This window comes from Salvia splendens, chromosome 20 (assembly GCF_004379255.2).
Source record: "Salvia splendens isolate huo1 chromosome 20, SspV2, whole genome shotgun sequence".
NCBI lineage: Eukaryota > Viridiplantae > Streptophyta > Magnoliopsida > Lamiales > Lamiaceae > Salvia > Salvia splendens.
Window position 1 is genome coordinate 11251636 of NC_056051.1, and position 26729 is coordinate 11278364.

The following is a 26729-nucleotide window of genomic DNA, read 5'->3' on the forward strand; positions in this document are numbered from 1 at the left end:
TGCTGGGTTCTTATCAACTCCCCCCGATAGGATCGTCCTTGTCCTCAAGGAGAAGAGAAGGATTGCGGCTGGAGAGGGAAGTGACGGTTTCCCAGGGGGCACCAGACCATTTCTTGTGCGGTATAGATGAACAACCCCGTAGCACAACGAAGGAGTCAGCTCGGGAAAATTCCATCGTGTGTTCCACATAATCATGTGTGACACGACCAAGTGATTCCAACCACTCCATGCCTAGAATGATATTCGGACCGTGGAAGTCCAATAAATGGAGATCAATCCGGAATAAATGGCCTTGGAGATCGACCATCGTCTCCTTGCTGACATGAGAACAAATTAAGGATTCACCATTACCGACATAAACACGAAAAGGTTTAATCTTAGTCAAAGAAAGACCTAGCTTTTCGGCGATACGCGGATGTATAAAATCATGGGAGCTTCCATTGTCAACCAAAATATTCACCGCGAATTTGTGAATTGTTCCCACAATATTAAAGGACTTCACGTGTTGTCGGCCTTCGACGGCATTCAAGTGAGATAGATCCGCTGTGATATCATTATCATCGGTCTCTAATTCAACCACATCATCTTCATCAGCATCGACGCCCATGTAAGCCAAAAAATTATGGTTACACACATGACCTGGGGTCCATTTGTCCTCACAATACCAGCATAATCCCCGACGAGAGCGATCTGCCTTCTCTGACTCAGAAAGGCGTACCACAGGCAGTTTGCTGAACTCTCGGAATCTGCCACCCGAAGGACGCGGACCTCGGGAAGACGAAGCCACGGTCTGATTAGGCACTGTGGAAGGATTGTGTGTGGCTCTTGATTCTTGTGAGACCCATGGCTGAGGCGAATAAGTGGAGGGAGACAGTTGGTGCTCCGGTCGACATGCCGATAATTCCTTGGCCAAAGCAAACGCAGCAGCAAGTGTGGAAGGGCGATGTAACTTGACCTCCCGTTGCAAAGGTTGTTTAAGACCAGCGATATAAAGGGAAGAAGAATATAATCTGGAACTCCGGAGAGCTTGTTCTGCAATCTCTCAAACTCAAGCTGATAATCCGACACCGTGCCGGTTTGACACAATTTGGCGATTAAGCCAATGTAACTTTCATAACAGTCCGGATCGAAACGATAACGTACGTCGGATAAAAAGTCTTGCCAAGTAACAAAATCATTATTAGAGCAATAATGTTTTATCCATTCGGAGGCTGGCGGGTCGAATAATGGGACGACATAGTGAAGCCTGTTTGTATCCGGCATCATCAAATGATCGAAATAATATTGGATTTGAAAATCCAATTTGCTGTGTCACTACCGTCAAAACTGGGAGGATCTAGACGAACACCTCTATGTTGATCATGACTACCGCGAGGCTGTCGATCTGCTGAGGGATACCAACAAGAAGTCGGCCGAAGCCCGACCATTGGAGATGAAAACTGGCGGTCGACGATCGGCGTTGGGCCGTACTGTGAATGCACCTGATTAGTTGGTAGCATGTGTGGGTGGTAAGGTCGAGCATGAGCATATGGATCAGAGCCGTACATTGGAGGAGAGTTGTATTGGAGAGGCAGTTGTGGTGGTACGAATCCGGTATGTGGAGGCTGGGAAGATGCAGTAACTTCATGGTAGTGGGAAAGAGGAGTTATGGACGGTTGTTGAGGAAAGTGAAACTCACTAACTGCTGTATTGGGCGGTTGCTGATTTGGTTGAGGGTGGAGAACTGCTGCGGAGAGCGGAACTGCATATGGTGGATCAGGATTGGGCCGGGGAGGAACACGGTGGTCTATTGGCCGGTGTTCAGATGCAGCCAATCGTGACTCCAATTTGGCAAACGAGGACATAATCCATTCCCACTGACCGGTGGAGATGATCCCGGAGGCAGGAACGGCCACCGTTAGCATGTTCGGATCAGGCCGAACATCATCAGTTTGCCGCAACCCGAGCTGTTCCCGGCTGGGAATGATAGGTATGTCGTTGGGATTGGTAGCCATGAGAACGTCAATGAAGGCACCAGATGATACGACGTTGATCGTATCGGAGAGAAGGATCGACGGCGAGGGAGGCTCTGCGGTCGACGTCTGCGGCGGAGGTTTTCTCCGTCAAGCAGTTTGCTAAATTTGTAGAGAAATGAAAGAAAATAACGTGGGAAATAGCTTTTCATTTATGATAAATGTGTTAGACAAGTTCCCTTTTTATATCTACATCCTAGGGCGGTTCAACCTCCTATCTCCCGGGAAAGAACCACGAAGAAAACCCGAGATAGAGCTTATAAAGACGCTCGACTTCCTAGTCTATTACATTAGATAAACAAACATAACTAACTTTATTACTACCTCCCTACTTAGGTGGTGGAGCATGAAATGAAGGATAGACGATAGCTTCCTCTATAGAATCACCGATAGGCTCTCCTGCATGTGTCGACGGAAGGGATGATGCTGGGTTCTTATCAGCTTCTCAAATAATAAATGTGTGATTAGGGTTTTGATCTCACGCCTTTGCTTCTGGACGCCTACTGTTTGGGCTAAAGTTTCTATTTTGTTGGATCTGTGGAGTTCTGTTTGTGCTTGATAGTGTGATAGTGTTGCAATCACAAATTATCATATGCAATGAGCAAGCTGAGGTGGAGAGGAATACGCCACGTCGACAAGTGAGTGTAATCGTCTAATATGAGCTGGCGAAATTGAGCTGACTCAGGGAGAGTGTGCAGCTATAAATAGAAGGCAACGGGCAGTTGTTATTCATTCATGAAATTTGTTTGAGCTTGTGAGCTGTGGTCATCGTGAGAATCCGGTGATTCTCCGTTGAATGTATCTTGTTCATCTTATCATTGTGTCTCTTGTTTCCATTTACATTTGAAGTTCCATTGTGTAGTACTCATTATCAATGCAGTTCCTATTCACTAGTTCTATCGATTTGTGTATTTGATTTGAGTTGCATCTATTATGGAGGTGGAGATATATTGGGGATCTTCACCCCCTTGTTTATTTGCTGATACCGGGAAAAGGATGCAACAAGTGGTATCAGAGCCGTCGATCCTCGGAGGGGAAAGACGGCTTGAATCACAGCAGTCCGATGCCGGAATCACAGAGAATCGAAGGGAGCTGGAATCACAACAATCCGATGCTCGATGGGAGAAGAATATGCAACTGCTTCGAAATATCATCTCCTCGAAGCCTGGGGGAGAAGTTGCAGCCGCGGATAAGGAATCATCACGTGTTGAAGAAGAGGATCAGCAAATCGGGATCCAATGGAAAAAATTGGAGGCTCAATGTGAGGGTCATTGGCGTCGCATGGATGCTAAATTCGACGCACTGAAGAAAGCAATTCTATATCTAAGCATCTCGAGCCAAGGTCGATCGATGGAGACAACGGATGCGAACTCCAGCAGCTATTGCAACACTGATTTTGAGCAATTGGAGTGTAATCGGTCTCCAGTGCAGAAAACAGAGGAGTTGGAACTGCCGCAAGTCGATGGCCCTGGATCTGACAACCTTAAATCACGAGACGAAGGCTGGGACGTGCAACAAACAATAGCGACGGTGGAAGCGGATTCGGAGCCTGCAGTCTGTCTGATTGCGGAGATTTGTGATGATAACAAAGGTGAGGTTTCTACAATGGGAGTCGATAGTTTAGTTGAGCAACTTAGTGGTGTTATGGAGGAAGAAATTGTGAATGATGGTTTAGTTGAGCAACTTAGTGGTATTGTGGAGGAAGAATCGATTATGCTAGGGAAGGATGCTATTGGTAATTCTAAAGAGTTTGGGAATCATAGCAATTTTTCATTGCATATGATAATTTGTGATTGCAACAGGGTATTGAAGAAATTTCGTGAATGTTATCTTTATGTCAGTGCTGTCAGTGTGGAACTGTAGAAGTCTTACTTTTTTTTTGTTTTCCTGCTTGCACAATGTTTGTGATTGGTGGTTCTTAGATCTGGGTTTAGGCAGTAGTGTTTTCATTTCTGAGGTTCTTGATTTTGGTGGTTTGATGAGTTTTTGTTGTTTTTGCTCAGCTTAATCAGTGTTGATTTTCACAGTTTGAAGTTCTAGGTTTACTTCTTAAGTTTGATTGATATTTGATTCTTAAAATTGTTCTAACCTTTATGTGTATAAGTGAGAAATTAATGGCTGCTAAGTAGCATACTTGTGGTGGAGTAAGAAGGCAGAGTGAATTGCTTTAATGTTCAATTTTTGTAGTGAATTGCTGCTCACATCTTTAAAATGGATTTGGTGTCTTCTAGGAATAAGATTCCTCCCTGACATCCCCGGATTGATCTAGTGAGTTAAATACTTCTGATTGTCCTCATTGGTGGCTGTCCTTCTATATTGGTTCATTGCCGGGGTATTGGATCTCGTGGCTTCTTTGGAGAACTGAACCTAAGATATGGGTTCTCGATTCCCCTCTCATCAGTTGAGCAATGGTCTTTATGTATCGGGCAGGCCTGAGCAGCCGAAAGAGAAGACTCCAACAATGAGCTCAGTTGCCATGCCGTATACTGGAGGTGATATTAAAAAATCTGGAGAGCTAGGTAAAATGTTCGACATCCCTATGGATAGCTCTAGGTCCTGCAAATCAGGTCCCATAAACAGTGCTCCAACAAGGTCAGGTTCTTTTGGTGGGGTAGCTTCTCCCTCGGGGCAGTTGAATTCCGTGAGAAGTGGCTCAGTTTCAGCTGGTGGGGCTTCTGGGTCAGTTTCATTATAGAAAACAAATTCTGGCCCACTTAATAAACATGGTGAGCCATTGAAGAAGTCGTCTGGTCCTCAGGGAGGTGGAACTGCTGTATCTCGCCAAAATTCGGGTCCTATTCCTCCAGTTCTGCCGACCACTGGCCTCATTACGTCAGGGCCTATTACGACGGGTCCCCTAAATTCATCGATCGGGTGCTCCACGCAAAGCCTCTGGTCCTTTGGAGTCTACAGGCTCGATGAAGATGCATAATGCTTCTTTAATCAATAACCTGGCTGTTACTCATCTTAGCCAGGATGATGAATATTCATTTCGCAAGAGCTTCCCTAAGCCAATTCTTTGGGCCATCATTCTCCTCTTTGTGATGGGATTTATTGCTGGTGGCTTTATCCTTGGAGCTGTTCGCAATCCCGTTCTACTTGTTGTTGTTGTTATTCTTTTCGCTGCAGTTGCTTCTGTATTCACCTGGAATACGTGCTGGGGAAGAAGAGCTATTACTAGTTTTATAGCTAGCTATCCAGATGCAGAGTTACGAACTGCAAAAGAAGGCCAATTTGTCAAAGTTTCTGGGGTATGTCGATATGTTCATTTAGAATATATGCAGTATTGACTATTCAGGTGCATTACACGAAGATTCTTCCGCATTCATAGAATGCATAAAAACTTGATAACTATGGGTTTCTTGTTGAATGTTGAAGCAATTATGGAATCCTAACAAACATGTCCTGTTATCAACAATACTTGCTATGATGCTATAGTGAATGCCATTCTAGACATTATATGCATGCAGCATTTGGTTATAAAATTGGATTCTGAGGCTAAGATCTGTCTTTCCCAGTCATCCAGTTTCATGTTGCATTATATTGTTTTAAACAAGGATACTAGATTACTCTCAACTCAAGTATTGGGATAAATATAAATATTTAAAGAATGTTGCAAGTCATGTATTTGCACTTAAGTTGTAAAGTTCCATTTTGGGTGACTAAACGTGATAAGGTTAAAACTATTAATATGGGTGAAGCAATGTGATTGTCGAATTATAAACGTGAGTGAACATAATTATCTCCTAGCCTTATTAAGGAGAATATTTTCCCAACGTATGTGCCTCATGGTGGTAATGTTTGTTCGGAAATAGAGCATTGATGCAGCTTGTTTTAACTTCAAAACCTGAGTGTTGTCCCAGCAAATTTAGCTTTCTCCTTTTGAAGGTTGTCACCTGTGGAAATGTTCCTCTTGAGTCATCATTCCAGAGAGTTCCTCGATGTGTTTATACATCTACAAGCTTGTATGAGTATCGGGGATGGGATTCGAAAGCAGCAAACCCAACACATCGTCGCTTTACCTGGGGCCTTCGGACATTAGAGGTGAGGAATACCTTGTTGACTACATACTGCTTAAGTTGTTGTTGAAGCTTTTGTTGCTTATGTTTCCTTCTTCAATGAACAAAATTCGTCTGGTTATATCATGCTAAGTAATACCTTTCTCGATATTTCTTTCTTTAGTGTTGATATGTCCAATTACAGTACTTTCCTCTACATTCAGTCTGTTATTCAACTAATCGCTCAAAACGGTTTAACTAACATGCAAGGGGGCATTGCATTTTTAACTCTTAATTGTATTTGAGAAATTGAGATCATTGCAAGAGAGAAAAATATAAAAGAGGCTAAATTTAACCAGAGTGTAAAATCTTAGCGAGTTTTATGCATATGCAAGCGTAAGGTCTGTTCTTGTATATTGATAAATACCTTCATTTGAATCGCAATTAGGTTGTGTTTACTAATTCACATTTTGCCCTTTTTGAACTTATGGGACTTTAGTACCTGCATGTGACATTTGATTAAAGTCTTCTACGTGAATTGTTAAACCATACTGTCATGAATTGTTAAACCCTACTGTTTGGGTCAGGCCAATATAATGAAATATGACTTGTTGTAATCACTGCTGCAGAGGCATGTTGTTGATTTCTATATTTCCGACTTCCAATCTGGTTTGCGGGCATTGGTCAAGACTGGCTATGGTGCCAGGGTAACTCCATATGTTTGACGAGTTTGTTGTGGTCGACATCAATCCATCTAACCGTGATATGTCTCCTGAGTTTGTCAGATGGTTAGGAGGAAGAAATCTTTCTAGTGATGATCGCCAAATGCGTCTCAAAGAGGGGTAACGATCCTATGATACCTCCCAACAACCTTGTTTATCCCGTTTCCTCTGACAAATATATATTTCTATGTACACATGCACACTGAGTGCACGTGACGAGCCACACAACATAATATTCTCGATTATGCAGCCAAAGCATGTTATGTGGATTCCACTTCTTAGAATCTCACTCATAGTTTCCAATGTTTTTCTTGATTGATGATTAGCTATATCAAAGAAGGTAGCACTGTGAGCGTTATGGGAGTCGTGCAGCGGAACGAAAATGTATTAATGATAGTCCCCCCGTCAGAACCCTTCTCAACAGGATGCCAGTGGAACAAATGCATCCTTCCAGCCAGTCTAGAAGGGATCGTGTTGAGATGCGAGGACACATCTGAGGTAGATGTCATACCAGTTTAGCAGTTTGACATTCACTGAGTTGGTTTGTTTCGTTATGAGGAAAAGCAAGAAACAACCAAAAGAAATATCATTTCTCATCAAAAGGATGGAAAGCAAAGGTGAGTTCAGTCTTGACCAGATGTATCTTTTTACCTGTGTGTGTTTTTTTTCGGTCTCTTTCGGATCCACGGGTTATATATATCTCGGTATGTCATCAGTGTGAATTATTATAGTACAGTGGAGGGGGAACTGGGAGATTAACAATTTGAACATTCATTTTTCAGTTTCATTCATCATTTTTCCCTTAATTTTTGGTTAGAATTGCTTTGGTCAATTAGAAGTGTACCTTTGCTCATGAATGTTTATTGGCTTGAGATATTCTCTGTGGCCTTTTTTAGGTCACTTTTTTGCGTTTCGTTGGAAATGAAGTACTCGTATTGTTCATGATACTCCCTCCGTCCAATAAATATAAGGAATTTAGGGTCGATACGAGTTTTAACATAAAATTAGTAGAAAATGGGACACATCTTATAAGAGAAGTAGGTCACTAATTCTGTGGGACACTGGAAAATGAAGATTATTTTATGGGATATTGGATCCTAAAATCAATGCACCAGATTTGTATCAGTGCAAAGCACGTGCAATGTCAATGCAGGGGTGATTTCGGCAAATTACTTCATAATTGTGGTTTATACTATGAATACAGTACACATGATTTTTGGTGGTTCCTCTATCAATTTTCAAATTCACGCATAATTTAAATTTATACATTAATACAATTAAAAATATAAGTACTCGGATGTGGTTTATACTATGAATACAACAAATATATAAATACATTCTTAGGGTGTGTTATATTGCTAATTATTTAAATTGTTAACTTATCAACGCAGTGTATTAAAAATGTCAACATGAACATATTAAAATGTCAACACATAATATCAACACGGTATATTGAAGTTCAACAAAATTATGTATTGACATTTAAATATTATCGTGTTGACATTTTTAATACACTGCGTTGATGGGTTAACAAGTTAGCAACTTAAGAAAGTTAGCAATTGATCAGGATAGTGATGCACTTCAAAAATAACTTATCTGAATTTGGAGATCAACGCTTATTAATGTGCCGCGTCAACGTCTGCATTTTAATTTAGAATTCATTTTATAATGGTCGAGGGGTGTTTTAGGGAGTTACTATTCTTTTAGTTAAGGTAAATCCCTAAACTGTGGAAATTTTAAGTGGGAAACATGGTTAGTTACATTCTTCCTTTTTTTAATGTTGATTTAATAATACTTTGCAACGATTTCGTCATTTTCTACAGTTGGAAAAGATTAATCTAGTTTTTCATTATTGACTTAAAGATTTCAATCTTTCATTATCTTTTTCAACAAATAACTCGTTTACACAGATTATTTGAAATGTTTTCACGGATATGCATAGAATCTTTGTTCTCGGTTTTATATATTGTTGAAATACAAATCGTATATCTCGATTTCAGTTCTCGATTTTATATATTGTTGAAATACAAACCGTATATCTCGATTTCACTCTAAAGAAATGTGTCAATGAAATTAGACAATTTGTAAGTTGGTGAGTTTTTTTTTATTATGCTTCAATTCGTCAATGGAATCTCAAGTTTAGATTATTTTTTAAATCTGCCATTGTTGCTCTAATTCTTTGCATTTGTTGTAATTTTTTTTAATTCGCATCACTTTGTTTTTGAAATTTGTAATCTATACAAATTTGATGTGATGATCTATGCTTGTTCATGAATGAACTTGTACCGTCGTTTATTATTTGGCATGGATATATATGTTTGCAATTAATTTTTCTGCAATATGTTTGTCCATCGATGTATATCAATAATGATACTTCTGGACTGAATACTGCAACCTTTCCATTAAATAATGCTAAATTGTAGCACTGCAATATATTTACACTGAATGCACGTAAAATTGCCGAGTAAGCACAAAGTTGCATCTAACTAACTTATACTACCTCCGTCCCCCAAATTTTGTCACAGTTTGACCGGGCACGAGTTTAAGAAATGTAATGGAAAATTCTTACCCAAAATAAGCAATCTTTTGAATAAATTAAGCAAACTACTGCTCAAATTAAGCGATCTTTCTAACATGTTAAGTAAATTCTCAATCAAATTAGCAACCTTTCCAACAATTTAAGCAAATTCTCGCCTAAATTAAGCAAACTAACGCCGAAAATAAGCAATTTTTCCGACCTGTTAAGCAAATTCTCACCGAAAAATAAGCAATCTTTCCAACAACTTAAGCGAATTCAAGCCCAAATTAAGCAATCGGTACTTGAAGGCGCTTGTTAGGATGGACCAGCTGGGATATCCTAACTTCCGTTTCCGACGTAGAGATGCGGATTGATCTTGTTCTCTTGGTAGTTCTCATTGCTGCATACTGGTTTTTTCCTTTTGTTTATTTAGTTTCTAGTTTATCTTTGATAGCATGGAGGATCTCGACTTGTGGGACCTCCAGTTTACTTCCTCATGTTCTTGGTTTGGATCCTAGCCACTTTTGGGCTAGGATCACGTTTTGGAACGTTATATTTTGATTTTATTCACGGGTTGGGGTCTGCCTAAACCCCTCGCCCACTCTAGATGTTTTTGATAAAAAACCCCAAATTAAGCAATCTTTCGAATAAATTAAGTAAACTAACACAACATAAATGGCTTCACCAAGATGATAATTACATTCTAATAAAATCAACATAAAACGAAAATTAAGCTGATACGAACATTATTTAGTTATATTAAATAGGGATACGTATATTAATCCTTACCTCTTTCATATCTTGTACTCCCTCCGTCCCATTAAATATGCAATATTTGCTTTTCGGCACAAGATTTTATGTAGTGTTGTTTTGTGAGTTAATGAAGAGAGAGTAAAGTAAGAGAGAAGAAAAAGTAAAGAGAGTATTGTTTCCATTTTTAGAAACGTTTCATTTTTAATGGGACAGACCTAAAAGGAAAACGTTTCATTTCTAATGGGACAGAGAGAGTATTATTTAATTACATATTCTAGTTTAATAATTTAGGGATTGCATATCATTTCCATATCTTAGTTCTCTTGCTCATTAAGTTAGTATTAGTATTATAAATATGGCTATTGTTATTCTCTTCAATCAATGAATGAAATCATAATTATTTGTCTTTTTTCTTTATTTAGTTTTCCGTCTAGAATCCTATTGATTATCGATAGAGCGACGTTTCTCTGCGACTTTCTTTATCTTCTTCACTTGATAAGGGTTCTTCCCTTATCAATTAATTTGATAAGGGTATTTCCCTTATCACGATGCCGGAGAGGATAAGCAAGCCCCGGGAGGCAGAATCCCGTCGACAACTCAAGCTTTAAACAAAGTACTAAAATAAAGCAGAAAGAAGCGTATATTCTATATTCATTCATTCCCCGAAAAGAATAACAATGTCTCCTATTTATAATACTCCTAAATACCCTAACTTAAAGAACAAAAATGAAATATAAAGATATTGTAAATCAATAATATACTAAATAATAGAGATATGAAAATATTGTTATGATATGATCGTATCACAAGCATATTCAACAACTAGCTTCAGCAATAATCCATGACAATCGTATAATGCAACGAATATAGTAAAATAAGCCGACAATGGAGAATTAAACAATTACCCGCCACATACAACAAATTTTACTTTAAACGATTGGCCAATTAAATTGAAGAACATTCATCCATCATCATTTACCCATTTCGCGAATTCTCTGAGCAAAAATGGCGACTGTACTAGCCGTTTCGTCGGTTCTTAGTGGATTAGTTTCTCGCTTAGTTTGAAAAATAATTCGATTTTTGGTGGAAGGAGATGTAGATTGTTGATGCAATTTTCTAGGGTTCAAAAATCGAGAGGGTTTTCAGAGGGAGTAGACTTAATTTGGAGAGAGTTGAAAGGTTAGGAATGAGTTAATGTGAGAAGGGAGATCGTGGAATGACTGCTGAAATCTTGCGCTTCTAATACCTGAACTGACTTATTTACTCTTGCATGCAACTTAAATGGTCCAAAATGCAACCCCAGTTGTCCAGAGTCTTTGTCCTAGTGGCAATGAGCTTAGAAATTATTGTATGAGGTGCCGAGTTTGAGCCCTCTTGACATCAGTTGTAATTTCCTCCATAATATAGGAGTTTATTTAAAAAAATAAAAAAAAACCACAATGCAACCCCAGTTGATGAAATTCTAGCCACGCATCTAATATCTAACCATAAGGAATGTTAGGATGTTATATCTTACAAGTCTGTAGGGAGTGTAGTGCTCCCCTAGTGAAATATCAATACTGTGAATCATAAATATCAACATATTTCGCTGAATATATCCACGTAATTTTATTGTATCAAAATATAAATGTATCAATATAATGCTGCATTTATATCAAGATAGTTAATTGAAAGTATCAATATCTATATAATTTGAATTTATCAATGACAATATGATTATATAAAAACGAATAAATCAACAAAGCAATACTAATGAATGTTAATATAACGAAGGGAAATTATCAAATACAATGTGTCGTGTACGAGAAAATAATATTGCATGAAATCACTATCTTAGAGCATCCACAGTAGTGGACGAGACGGCGGACGAGCGACCGAGCGACCGGTGAGCCGCTCGTCCGTCGCACTCGTCCACTATTGCAATCGGCGAGCGGCTTGCGGACGAGCCAGACGGACGACCTCTTGTCCATCGGATTTCTCGCTCGTCTGCTATTGTGGGTGCTCGACAGACGAGCGAACAGACGAGCGAACGGACGAGAGCATTTTTTGATTTTTTATTTAATTTTAAAACTCTATATATACAACTCGTTGCACTTCATTTTCATTTGCACCACTAGTATTTACGAGTTTCTCTCTCTCTACTCTCATTTCTATTCAAGATAAATGAAGCAGGACAACTAATCTTCAGCCACGAGTGAATCGCAAACTCCGACGTCCCCCGTTCGAGGTGGAATAGGCGGGAACGCCGGCGGGATGGCCGGACTGCATCCCCAAATGGCGGGGATGATGCCCGGGTACTACAATATGTACCCTTGGGCCGTGATGGCAGGGATGATGCCCTAAATGGCGGGCATGAGTGCCGCCATGACAAGGATGAGCAGGGAGATGCCCCAGATGGCGGGCATGAGCGGGATGATGCAGGGGTAGCTTGCCGCTGCGGGGGGTAGTAGAGTGGGGATCCCCGAATTGCCCGGGGACAATGTCTATCGTCTCACGATTGATTTTTTGACAGGTGCATCCCAGACCTGTACTCCACTAGAGTCTCAGTTCACTTCTGCTGAGACTTTCTCACTAGAGGAGTTGGGTCTATCTCCGGTGAGGGTGCCTCCCACTGAGAGTCCACCAGAGGTAGGACGTCGGGGTGCGTCGAAGAAGAAGGGCAGGGCCGCGGTAAGGGCAAGAGGGTGGTAGGTGAGTCTTCGCAGGCAGGGGCAGAGGACGATGGGGAGGATGGACGGAGGACCGTCTGGAGTGAGGAGGAGTGCGTGGCTCTGTCCAAGGCTTGGATCAATGTTTACGATGATCCCATATTGCCTATTAATCAGAGAATTAGCAATATGTGGAATTGCATCACCGACGCCTACTGTGAGTTTAAGCCGGCGGATGGAAAGATTTTTCATCTGAGGAGTGCCAGAAGCAATGGGACCGGATAAGGACCATGGTCTCCCGATTTGCTGGCATCTACGAAAACAACTCCTGCATGCTAACTAGTGGCCAGAGTTTCATGCGGGTGTTGCCGCTGGCTGGCCAAAGCGGGAAACACGCCGCGTTTAAATACTGTGACGCCTATGTGGTGCTGATGGATTCATCTAAGTTTCATGCGGGTGTTGCCGCTGGCTGGCCAAAGCGGCAGAGGATCAACAACGCCGGCGAGTACAACAACAGTCAGGTGCGGACGAATAAATATTTAACCATAGGAGCTGAAATTTCTAAATTTTATTCTAAAGTATACTTTTGAATAAATTAGATCATTTGTAGGGGCTTTTACATAATAATTTACACTAAATCTTAATAATTTTTTTAAAAAATTAATAGAAAAAGGGTTAAAAAAATAATATCAATGAGGGCTTAAGCCCCTCCCCCTCCTCACTTGGGTCTGCCCATGGCAACAGTGCAAGTTCCCACGACCTCCCCGACGATGCCGAAGAGGTCCTGACCCCTCCCTCGTTTTCCCGCTGTCGTCGCCCGGTTGGGGAAATGACGGCAATGCAGATGTCTAGGGGAGGCACCGGCGGATCCCAGGAGGTCCAATTGGCAGCTCCTAGTGTCCAGCCGAGTCCCGAGCTTGCCCGCCTCGCGCGCATCCAGCACCAGCAGAGCATGATAGAGGTCATACGGGAATGGAGATTGACGGATGACCCCTTACACAAGGAGATTCTGCAGGGGGCCATCGAGCGCATGAAGCGCAATTTTGGGGCTCCCACCCCTCGGCGGGAGTGGCGCAGGGGGAGCCTCTAGGGACTCCGATGCTGCCGGGATTGGCCAAGGGGATGATGAGGAGTGAGACGGGGGCCGCGTGTGTTGAAGCGTTGTGATGTTTTTTTTGGTGAACTATGTATTTTTTTATTTAATTATGTATGTTTTTTTAATTTATATAAAATGATTTCATTTTCCCCGTATTCGTGTGTCGAAATTTTAATTCTGTATTTGTGAAAGTGTGAATTTGTTTGTTGGAATGTCCTAGTGCTTGTCCACTATTGTGCAGTTGAATGTCCTAGTGATGTGGCAGTGGAGTGTGATGTCCTAGTGACGTGGTAGGAGGTGTTTTTGGGATGTCCTAGTGCTTGTCCGTGGGGATATCCGTTCTACTGTGGATGCTCTTAGAATACTACTCCCCTGTCCCACAGGGATAGAAAATGACCTACTTCCTTTTTTGGTTTGTCTCAACCAAAATAAGCCATTATTAAAATTAGAAACAACTTTATCTGTATTTTATTCCACCAATCTTACTTTATTCTCCCCACTTAAAAAACAAAATAAAATTGAAACTTTGCCGTGCAAAGAAGAGATCATCTTCCTTCGAACGGATGGAGTACATGAGAAAAATATTTAGGTAGGTGGGGAATTATACCGAAATACCGGGACACCAGATTTACCGTACCAAAAAAATACCGAAAATACCAATTTTTCAGTATAGCGTAGTTTTCGGTACGGTACGGTACCGAAAGATTCTCCACGATAACGGTATTAGATTTCTTATACCGCGGTATACAGAATTTTCGGTATACCGGTATATACCATCATAGTTAATTGTCGATATATATCGACACTTTGGTATACCGTGGTATAACGATTGAATATTATATATATAAACATACTATATATATATATTTATGTTATATTCATACTAAAATTTAACAATAGAATTCTCTATTATACAAAAATAAAAAATAGAATTGTTTTTTTGAATATTTGGTTATAATAGATTTTTTTCTGGTATAACAAGTATAACGGTATGTTCGGTATACCGCAAAAGTACAGTATACTGAAAATACGGTAACGGTATAAAAAACTACCTTACCGAATATCCGGTATATCGGAAATTCGGTACTGTATCGGTATGGTGTTTTGTCATACCGTAACTTTTGGTATGGTATACAGTATACCATACCGTAATTGTTTTATCATTTTAGGTCGTCCCCAAAATTCAACAAAAAGTCTAAATAAGGAAAGTTTTGAACTACTAATAAAGTTGACTCCACAATCCACTAATACTATCTCCACTACCTTTTCCTCCTCACTCTCTTACTTTTTCCTATCTCTCTCTTACTTTACCAATTGCACGTTAAAACTCGTGCCATATACAAATTTGTTGATTTTTGGGAGCGGAGGTATTATATGTAGGGCTGGCAAATCGTGCGGATTGGGTCGTTATCAGGTCAACCTGATAATGACCCAACCCAATAAGGTCTAACCTGAACCCGACCTGTTAAGGAAACTGTAAATCCGAACACGAACCCGACCTGCTACCTTCAAATCCGAACACGACCCGCACCCGACACGAACCCGTTATCGACACGATATAATATGGGTTGACACGACACGATAACAACCCGAACCTGATATTACACGATTAAAACCTAATATTACACGATTAAACCTTAATTTTTAACCTAATTTACACAATTAAAATTCATTTTATACTCCCTCCGTCCCGGGCTACTCGCTCATTTCCTTTTCGGCTCGGAGATTAAGGAATGAGTGTATAGGAAAGTCAAAAATGACGGCTGTAGGTGAAATTTTTTACTAAAAATGGAGAGAGTGCAAGTAACTTGGGACGCCCAAAAAGGAAATAAGTGCGAGTAGTGCGGGACGGAGGGAGTACTATTTAAACCTAATTTATAAGAAATTAAAAAATTAAAGTAATATATATTTAATTTTTTAAATAATAATAAAAATAATAATATTATTTCTTAATGGGTTACCCGTATTCGACCCGCATCCCCGAACCCAACCCGAAATTATCGGGTTCTTAATGGGTCAACCCGATAAGGACACGGATCCAATAAGACTTGACCCCAACCCAATAATTTCGTGCGGATTCGTGTCGGATTATCGTGTCGTGTCGAAAATTGCCAGCCCTAATTATATGTTTGAGAAATTTTCTTACTAGCTAAATATAGAGTCGATCCCTTCCTCGCCATCCTGCGACCACCAATCTAAAACTAAATTTCTTAAATGATTTAGGGGGAGAAAAATGAGTGAACTAAGAGAGAGGAAGAGAAAAAGCAGTGGAAATAGAGTTAGTGGATTGTGGTGTCCACTTCCTAAAATAGAAAGTTTAGAAAGTTTCTATTTTTAAAGACGACCCAAAATAGAAATAGTTTCTATTTTTAATTTTTGTGAGACAAAGGTTGTAAAATCAATGTGCATACATAATTTTAGAAAGAATGGATAAAATGAGTGGATGAGATAAAAGCTCACATAATTCAATAAATAGTGGATAAAATATCAACAAAAAGGTAAAATAGTCAATTTGTTATAACATAATAATTTTCACAGTTTTTTTATATCAACATAGTATATTACAAATATCAACACAGTAACATGAGAATCTCAACAAAAGTACCATAAAATATCAACACAGTTTTATTGATATTGTATATACATTATATTGAGATGGTTTGATGCATTTATTGATATAAAATCTTCTTATCAACATATACGAAAATTGAAATAAAAATTATAAAATTTCATCATTTGATCATCATTGGAACATATGCAATTGAGATATCGTTAGAATCCTTATGAACCGTTAATTTAATATGTTTTTTACGAAAAAATAATTTAAATCGAGAGAGTTACATAAATTTAATATTTTAAGATGATTTTGAGGAGAGAGAAAGCGTTTAATTTTAAATACCATGTATAAGAATTGACTTTGATACCTTTAAGTTTATTTAATAATTTTTAATTTAAAATATAATCTGCATGACATTATTTCAACCATTAGATCTTCTAGTTTAATGGTTAAGATCTGATCTTAATTTGTGATTGCTAATTAGTTAGCAATTGATTATAAGCCTACAAGTATTATATATATATATATATATATCTATATGAGTCTCATTATTCACAAATCCACTCTTAAAGACCGAACCACCGAACCATACCAAATTAGGGTTTTTAGATCTAATTTTTATGGATGAGAGACACAAATTTATCAATTATTTTCGCCTTCATCACGAGCCTATTTTAATTCATCCGAAGGTAAATAAGTCATACTAACATGTTACGAAGATTTAACTTCATTCCAGTAAGTTTTTACTTCATTCCATTAGGTTTTTACTTCATCCAGTAGGATTATTACTTCATTCCAGTACGTAAATGCGGTTTCGCCGTCGTGTGACGTTCTTTCTCTCTACAATATTATCTATCACCACCGCCACAACGTTGATATGGTGTAATAAACATATGGAATGATGTAATAAATTATTATAATGAAGTATGTGTAGAAGCATTTGAAGTCCTATTGGAATGAAGTAAAAACCTTATCCAATGAAGTAATAACGTTTCTGAATGAAATAATAAACGCACTTGAATAAATTGCATTTTTTAATGTAAATAAAGTAAAAACTCAGTTTAATGAATTCAAATGAAACATATGTTGAATCATTTCAAAATCTACTGGAAGAAAGTAAAAACATGTTGTAGTTTCAAGGTATTACGTACGGAATGAAGTAATAAACCTATACAATGAAGTAAAATGGGCTTGTAATGAACACCGAAAAATTTACACAGCAGCACATCTCATCAAAAAAACTAGATCTAATGGCCCAGATTTGGTCTCTAGTTCGGTCTTTAAAATTGGTTCGACATTGATCACAACTCTATATATATATATATATATATATATATATATAGGATTGTGATCAAGGTAGAACCATTCTTAAACGTAGAACAAATGCCAAACGGAGGTCGTTAGATCTTTTAATCCAATGGTGTTGATTTGCACAACAACTTCCCATTACAACCAAAACTATTATTAATGGGTGAATGCAGATAAGTGAAAAAATAAAGCATGCATGGACTCTTCTTCGTTTCATTCATTCTTCCATCAACATGTGAGTTTTTTCACATGTTGAGTCCGGAATGTCGTCAAAACATAGTCTAATATGTATGATTTTTAATCTTGACCGTCATTTTTTCTCATCCAATGAATAAAATATGTAGAGTTCTAGGTTCTACACTTAAGAATGGTTCTATCTTTAACGCAACCCTATATATATATATATATATATATATATATATATATATATATATATATATATAGGGGTGCATTATAATGATAACCCCAATTTCCGTAATAACCCTATAACTAAATCTGGACCACACATTTTTAAAATCACGTGGTCTAGATTCAAACTTAGATTTACTTCATAAAAAAAAGCGCGGGGGTAAATATGTCATTCCGCTCATGATAAAATTTACGTATCCAAATTTCGCTCATTTAATTTCTGAATTTCGCTCATTTTATCATTTTATCAGTCAGTCAAAAGTATCATTTTATCAACTCACAGTATCATTCTATCCGGCAAAACTATCATTCTATGCAATAAACCTAACATATATCATTTATCAGTCAGTCAAAAGTATCATTTTATCAACTCAGAGTATCATTCTATCCGATAAAACTATCATTCTATGCAATAAACCTATCATTTTATCATTTTATCAGTCAGTCAAAAGTATCATTTTATCAACTCAAGAGTATCATTCTATCTGGCAAAACTATCATTCTATGCAATAAACCTATCATTTTATCATTTTATCAGTCAGTCAAAAGTATCATTTTATCAACTCTGAGTATCATTCTATCCGCCAAAACTATCAATCTATGTAATAAACCTAACATATATCATTTTATCAGTCAGTCAAAAAGTATCATTTTATCAACTCAGAGTATCACTCTATCCGGCAAAACTATCATTCTATCCGGCAAAACTATCATTCTATGCAATAAACCTAACATATATCATTTTATCATTTTACGTGATATTTGGCGAAATTCAGAAATTAAATGAGGGAAATGACATATTATCATTTTATCAACTCTGAGTATCATTCTATCCGGCAAAACTATCATTCTATGCAATAAACCTAACATATATCATTTTATCATTTTACGTGATATTTGGCGAAATTCAGAAATTAAATGAGAGAAATGACATATTTACCCCCGTGCTTTTTTTTTGAAGTAAATCTAAGTTTGAATCTCAACCACAAGATTAGAAAATATGTATGGTTCAGATTTGGTTATAGGGTTATTACGTGATTTAGGGGTTATCATATCATCACAACTCTATATATATATATATATATATATATATATATATATATATATATCTTGGATTCAATATAAAATATATTAAATAAAATTAACTTTATTACATAAATTATTCGTGCATTTATTTATTCTATTTCCGTGACATATAAAACCTCTAAGAAGATAATAATTTATCAGTTTCGGTGAATGAAGTCATAAAATGGTCGGTTCATTTTCAATTTTTACTTTTACATTCAAATTCATAATGTTAGTAGGTGATAAGGCCCATTTCATGCATTGATTTAAGGGTAAAATGTATGCTATTTATCAGTTTATCGCGCAAAGCAAGTGTTAAACGTGCAGGAATGCCGCTTGACCAAGGTAACAAGGCCAAACTGATCAAGCGAGTACAATAGGCGAAAAAGGCCAGAAATCGGGGGAGTTGATCAAGGGGAGTAATCAAGCAGTCAAGGAGGGGACCACTGGCTTCCAGAAGAAGGACACGTGAGGCTAATGAGCTGGATGGTGCGCATCATTCTGTTATCAAGGACAACGTTCTAGAAGGGGACACGTGCTGATATATGAGACACAAGGACGAAGCTGAGTCATGAAATTGTTACTGAAAAGCGTCGTCATTCTAGAAGAAGAGCACGTAGCAATCGATGAGTCGCTCGCTCTCAGCGTGAACGAATATTCCCTGCCAAGATCGTTATCCAACTGGAGGTCGTTGCCAAGCTTATAAATAGATGATGTGCCACCACGCAAAAGAATCCAATCTTTTAGCTTTCCGTCTTTAGTTTTTAGTTTCGCTCGGTTCTCTAGATAGCTTAGATAGAGAATTGTTTAGTTAAAGGGCGCCGAAGTGAGCGCTACAAAATACTCGATATCTGTCGGCGTTATCTCAAGTTTCCCACCGAGGATCTTCTCAGTTTTACTTGCTTTCGTATTTTCCGAAGTGTTAGCTTAGTCTAATTTCAAGTTGCTTTGTAGTTAAAGTTTCGAGCTTTTTACATTCCGCATATTCGTTGTACTCGTTTGGATTCTGAGTATAAAATCAAAGTTGTTATGTTTTCGTCATCGTGTTTACTATTCTAAGTAGTCAATTTTTATTCCAGTCTGAAATTCACTTGACCCAGTAGTTAAAATTCCCTTGAGCAAGTAGTTAGTTACTTTTATGTCTAAGGTAAAGTCGGTAGGTAAAAACTCCCAAAGTTAAAGCGTGACAGCAGCCAACCCCCTGTTCACTACTCACACACTTGATACACTAGCTTCTATGTGGGATCGACCCCGAACTTGCCGCTTTACTGTTAAAGTAGTGCAAAATTGGGAGTTTATAAATTACATTGGTGGTGCGCGAAGAGCGAGAGCAACTTGATCAAGTGGCAACGGCATTTGCTAACTGATCCATCTGGTTCAGTTATCTCTTCCATATAACTTGAATAAATAATCCTTAAAAAAAAGCCCGCACGCCAAAATGGCTCCGTTGCAGGGGAAGCATGGTGTTATTTTATGTTTGTGTGTAGTACGTATGTGTACATAGTTCTTGTTTATTTTCTTTTCTCATTTGTTTTCCTTTCTGTTCATGAGAAGGTACCAACGCGGTGGACACTGCAATCATCCCTTCGTATACAGATATACGAACGCTAATTGGAGAGTCCAGGAAGCCGGTGTTGTTACCACGCGATACCAAGCCATACTAGCAGCAGCAGCAGCAGCCGCCGAACAACTGACCAGCGAAGAAGAAGGAGAGCAGAACGTACCACCCCAGTCACCACCACTTGAACAAGCAAAAGCAGAGATGGCCCTCGTCGATAACGACTCAGGAATCGGCTCTCTGCACGCTCATGATGAAAAAGAGCCCACCCATGCAATCGCCATTACTCCTGGGATGCGAACCATCGCAATCAAGTCAGGAGTACTGGCAGTTTTGTCCCATTTCTATGGCCTCTCGAAGGAGTGTCCGTACGCCTTCCTAGAGGAATTCTGCAGATACTGCGACATCCAACCTGTGCCGGCCGGATCTACATCTGAAGATTATAGGCTGAAGGCTATCCCCTTCGTCTTGAAGGGCGATGCGGGAGTCTGGCTTTTGAGGTTGCCATAAGGATCCATCAGGACCTGGGCCGAGTTCCGGATGATATTTTTAGATCGCTTCATCCCAGCGTCGAAGACATGTGCCCTCAAAATAGAGATTACAGAAGCCAGACAAGAGTATGACGAACCCCTCGGCCAATACTGGGATAGATTCCAAGGGGTGCTCAACCTTCTACAGAGGACTACTCAACCTTCTACAGAGGACTCACTGTGGGAGAAAATGGGAGAAAAGGAGATCGCCCCAACCACAAAATGGGAGAAAAGGAGATCTACTCAACCTTCTACAGAGGACTCACTGTGGATAGGAAGAACGATCTAAACCTAGCAGCCCAAGGGGATTTCTCAAATACCCCATTCAGCCAAGCCAAAAACATCCTGGAGAGACTAATTGAAGCCAAGAGGTCGTACGAGACGTCCCGTGGCCAGTACCGGAGAGGAGCAGTGCACGCAGCAGAGGCGTGCAGTGATGAAAAGTTAGAGGCTCGATTCGAGCAAATGGAGAAGAAGCTGCTAGAGGCAGTTGAGAAGTCTAGAGCGCCTCCGCCGCCTGCACCGAAGGAAAAGCAATATGTGCCGCCACCACCACCGCCAGAGGAACATCACTATTACTATTGCGAGTTTCCCCCTGAAGTGGAACCGCAACCTCAGGTGAATGCTGTCAGCCACTGGAATGCAAATGGCAATTGGATCCAGGGAAAACAGAGAGACACTCCATGGAGGGACCACCCTAACTTTAGGTGGACTGATCAGAATCAAAGCCAAGCACCTCAACCCTCGACACAACAGACGCAACCTTCTGAAGGGCAGCCCAACTGGTCAGCTCGAAACTAAGATAGATCAAATAGCGGAGGGATCAGAATGTAGGGAGGCCAGACAGGTTGGTCAAGTGGACCTCAAGGAAACTGGTCCAGTGGAGGACAGCCCAACTGGTCGAGCAGATAGCCGGAAGGAAACTGGGGGTATAGACAGCAAGGCCCCTAGTCAAGCAACCAGGGAAGGCAGCCGAACAATCAAATGGTCACCTATGTTCCACCGTACCAATGGGGAAATCAACACCCTGGAAATCAACAGCACAACCAGCCGCAATACCAGCAAGAGCATTATGGGCAATCTGACTACCGGCAGCCCAACCACGGTGGGGGACCGCCAAATCAAAGATATAACCGACACCCTAACGATGGCCAAGGAGATATGATAGTACTGCACCATCCTAATGATGCGATGCGGGAAATCCAAGAGGCTCAGAAGGAGCAGCGGACGACTTTGGAAATGCTGACGAAGCAACTGTCTCAAGTTGCGATGTCACTGGGAGAGCTAAGGGGCAATGAAGGAAAGATCCCAGCCACTGTGCAGCCACCTGGTCGTGAAAACATCAGCGAAGTGTCCCTAAGATCAGGGAAAGTCTACCAAAGCCCTATCGCACCTGTGATGTCCCCAGCATCAATGTCTGGACCAAGCCGTGAAGAGGAAGGAGAATCCAGTGGGGTGGATAAAGCAAAAGGGAGTGACAAAGGCAAAGCGAAAGTGGGAGGTGAATCCTCAGAAGGAAGTCAGGGAGAAGAAGCAGAGAAAGTTAAGTCATATCCATACCGAGGAATGGTGACTAGGAGAAGAGATGCCACAATTGACGTGGTGAATATGTTCAAGGATGGGGAGGTCAAGGTGCCGCTCTTGACGGCCTTGAAGATGCCCCCGATTAGCAAATTTATCAAAGATTATTTGGCGGGGAAGGTCAATGAGGAGGGCAGAATGATTACAGATGAGAATGTCTCCGCCTTGATCAAGAGAAGCGACCTCCCCTCTAAGAAGACCGATCCAGGGATGTTCACACTCCCTATTTTCATCGGAGATATCCAGGTGGAGCACACGATGTGCGATCTCGGGGCATCGATCAACGTTCTTCCATACTCCATCTATAGGAAGCTGGGAGCGGCCAAGCTCGTCGACACTGACATCATGATCTAATTGGCCGACAGATCGTGTATTCACCCAGAGCGAATTCTGGAAGATGTGATTGTGAAGGTGAATAACTTTCTGTACCCAGCTGACTTTTTCGTAATCAAAATGACGGAGCCAGCAGTCAAGGAATCAAGTGGAGTCCTACTGGGGAGGCCGTTCCTGTCTACGGCGAGCACCATAATAGACGTTCGTAATGGGACGATAAGCTCGGACTTCAGTGAAGAACAATTCACATTCAATATTGATGAAGCCATGAAAAGGGCCGGCCGACAGCGAAAACGTGTACTCAGTAGATGCGACTGAACCCCTAGTACAAGAATTTTTGGAGGAAGAGTTCCTAAAGAGGCAGTTCACTGACTCCGCTGTAGATGAAGAGGTCGAGAGAGAAGTTGCAGAGTGGTATGAGACCATGAATGTCAGAGAAATGGACGACCAAGCCATCGCGAAAGCGATAATAGATTTTTGTGAGCACCCGAGACCAGCTGGGTTAAGTGGGAAAGCTCAAGTATCCAGCCTAGAGAAGCGGCTTGATCAAGGCAAGCCACTGGAAAGAGAAGCGGTAGAAAACCCTCTGCCTACTGAAGAGCCAAAGCCCGCAAAGGAATTGAAGCCACTTCCGGCACATCTAAAGTACGCCTACCTAGGAGAGGAAGAAACGAAGCCCGTCATCATCAACAGTCAGTTGACCCAGGAGCAGGAAGATAGATTGCTAGAGGTGTTAAGAAAGAATCAGAAGGCTATTGGCTGGAAACTAACAGACCTGGTTTGCATCAGCCCGGACTTATGTATGCATCACATCCGACTGGAAGAAGGAACCAAACCACACCGCGACCAACAACGAAAGCTCAACCCCAACATGAGGGAAGAGGTGCTCAAAGAAATTGTCAAATTGGCCTCGATCGGAATTATCTACTCCATTCCAGACAGTAACTGGGTTAGCCCAGTACACATGGTACCAAAGAAAGGGGGGATCCAAGTAGTGAAAAATGAGAAAAATGAATTTATCCCGACAAGGCCAGTTACTGGATGGAGAATGTGCATTGACTATAGGAAGCTGAACGCAGCAACAAAGAAGGATCACTTTCCTCTGTCATTCATTGATCAGATGTTGGAGAAGTTGGCAGGGAAGCAGTACTTCAGCTTCTTGGATGGTTATAGCGGCTACTTCCAGATAGCGGTTAATCCGGAAGACCAAGAGAAGACGACGTTCACATGTCCCTTTGGCACTTACGCTTACAGGAGGATGCCGTTTGGTCTCTCTAATGCCCCACGCACTTTCCAAAGATGTATGATGAGCATCTTCTCTGACCTGTTGGAGGACTGCATTGAGATCTTCATGGATGACTTTACTGTCTATGGGGACGATTTCGATCAAGGGCTGCATAGCCTGAATAGGGAATTGGAAAGATGCCGCCAGAAGGACTTGGTTCTGAATTTTGAGAAATGCCATTTTATGGTTACTGAAGGAATAGTCCTGGGCCATGTAGTCTCAAGCAGGGGAATAGAGGTCGACCCAGCAAAGATAGCGGTTATTGCAAAATTGTCGTATCCCACTAATCAGAAGGAGATCAGGGCCTTTTTGGGCCACAGTGGGTTTTATAGAAGGTTTATCAAAGATTTCGCAAAGATAGCCCAGCCCTTGACGAGGCTTCTCCAGAATGACGTGGAGTTCGAATTCTCAGATGCCTGCAAGGCCGCGTTCCATATTCTGAAGGACCGATTGTTAAGCTCTCCGATAATACGCGCCCCCGATTGGAGTCACCCCTTTGAGAAGTTCATACCGTACTTGCTGGGGTCCAAAGTGATAGTCTATACTGACCATGCTGCGATTAAATACTTACTGGTAAAGAAGGAATCGAAACCGCAACTGATTAGATGAGTCCTCCTCTTACAAGAAATTGACTGGGAGGCAGCCGGCAAGAAAGAATGCGAGAACAGGGTGGCGCATCATTTGAGCCGAATCTTACAAGAAGATAATGACGAAGCTATCTCTGATGCCTTCCCTGAGGAGCATCTCTATCTGGTCAAGTCAACACATGGACTTCGATGGATCAACCAGGCAGAAAGGGTTGATCAAGCCAATCAAAGAATGGAGGCATTTGTGGTGGACGAAATTCCACTACTCATGCCTAACTCTCGCCAGTAAGCAGGTAGAAGGAGTGGTTGGGTACGCCGGGGTAGTCTGCTTGATCAAGTGACAATTTCTTATTCTATTAAACTGATCAAGTGACGTCCTAGGGGAACCCGATCATGTCCTTAGTAATTAGTGTAAATACTTTTTATTTCATGTGTTAGTCTTTAAATCTTAGGTAATTAAAAGACAGGAGTGGAGAAGGAAACTGATCAAGTGGAATTATTTGAGTCTTCATCTGGAATTAATTGTACACTTGATCAGTGAAATTTGAATTTAATTTGTGAGTACAATACTTGCATTGATCAGGGCAGGTGATGATAGGACATGCGTAGTCATTGGAGAGGTGTCAGGAAGCGCCAACTGCTGCATTGGACAAAATAGTACCGGAGAGAGAGAAGTAGCGTATCGGAGAAGCTTTGCCACCTGGCACTCTGAAAAGGCGCGCCTGTACGTGAAGAGTCACAGGGATCGCAACAGTCAGGATCTCAACAGCCGAGATATCAGTATAAAAGGCAGCCTTCAGATCCGAATACCACTTTTATCCAAACCGCCTACAGTACTTTCCTTTTTCACTGCCATACCGCTCAGAGATTCAAACCTTTGCCCAAGTTATTATCATCTTCACCAAAACCCACCACCATTCCAGTAAAAATGTTGATTGAGCAACTGTCCACTTCATCCTCATCCTCCGACGCCGGCGTGGTGACCGGGAAATCTCTTTCCCAGCCCATACAGAAAGCCCTAGGCCATCTTCTCAACCCCCACAAACTAGCGCCGCCGATCCACTGCCTGAAGTGGATGAAGAGGCTATACAACGCCTAGATAGAATCCTCTGGAGTATGCCCTCCGAGATGGATACCGCGACGGTGTACGCCACCCTAAAAGCCCGACTTGGAATTTCCTGGTCGAGGAACCCCGCTACAACCTCCGCACCCCAAAATCCTCCCCAAGACCCTCCATCCTGCTCCCAACACCCCATCACCACCGAGTGGTGGGGGTTCTACCTCCCCCCTCCTAGGGCCTTCACAACCGATAGAGGTTGTGACCATAGACGAAGACTCCGCTGAGGACCTTCAGCCGCCTCCCAGTGACACCCTACTGCAGCCGAGGGAGGCTGACTGGGTTTTTCACCAAGCGATGGAGAATGAGCCAGAGGAGAGGGAAGAGTAGTCGCTGCGCCGCCGGACGCGCCGGAAGAACATAGAGAGGATAATAGAGGAGATGGAGGCCAGGGTGGCCGATAAGCCAAGAAGATAAGAGGGGTCGGAGCGGAGGCCCCGCGTAGTGCGGCGGCTGGTGGATGAGCCGGAGGAGACAAACCAAGGGGTCGGGGAGGCCGTAGAAGAGAGAGGAGCCGGGGTGGCCGGTGAGGAAAGAGAGGCTGTTGAGGACAACCAAGTCAGGGCAGAAAGAGAGAGGAAGAGGAAGGGGAAGAGTGTTCTTCCTCCTCAGAAGAGGATGCGCCCCACAACCCGGGGCATTATTATTGTTGA

The 26729-nt window shown here is 41.0% G+C and overlaps 1 protein-coding gene and 1 pseudogene across 1 annotated transcript; both read left to right on the top strand.

Annotated features, from left to right (window-relative positions):
* Positions 1-3468: 3468 nt before the first annotated feature.
* Positions 3469-7526, top strand: LOC121780913 (annotated as a pseudogene).
* A 14838-nt stretch (positions 7527-22364) lies between these two features.
* LOC121781475 lies at positions 22365-23108 on the top strand. Its single transcript, XM_042179210.1, has one exon. It carries the CDS (start codon positions 22365-22367, stop codon positions 23106-23108), a length of 744 nt encoding a protein of 247 aa, XP_042035144.1.
* The last annotated feature ends 3621 nt before the right edge of the window (positions 23109-26729 follow it).

Coding starts and splice junctions, on each gene's coding strand:
- LOC121781475 (XM_042179210.1), top strand. CDS start 22,365: ATGCGGGAAATCCAAGAGGCTCAGAAGGAGCAGCGGACGACTTTGGAA.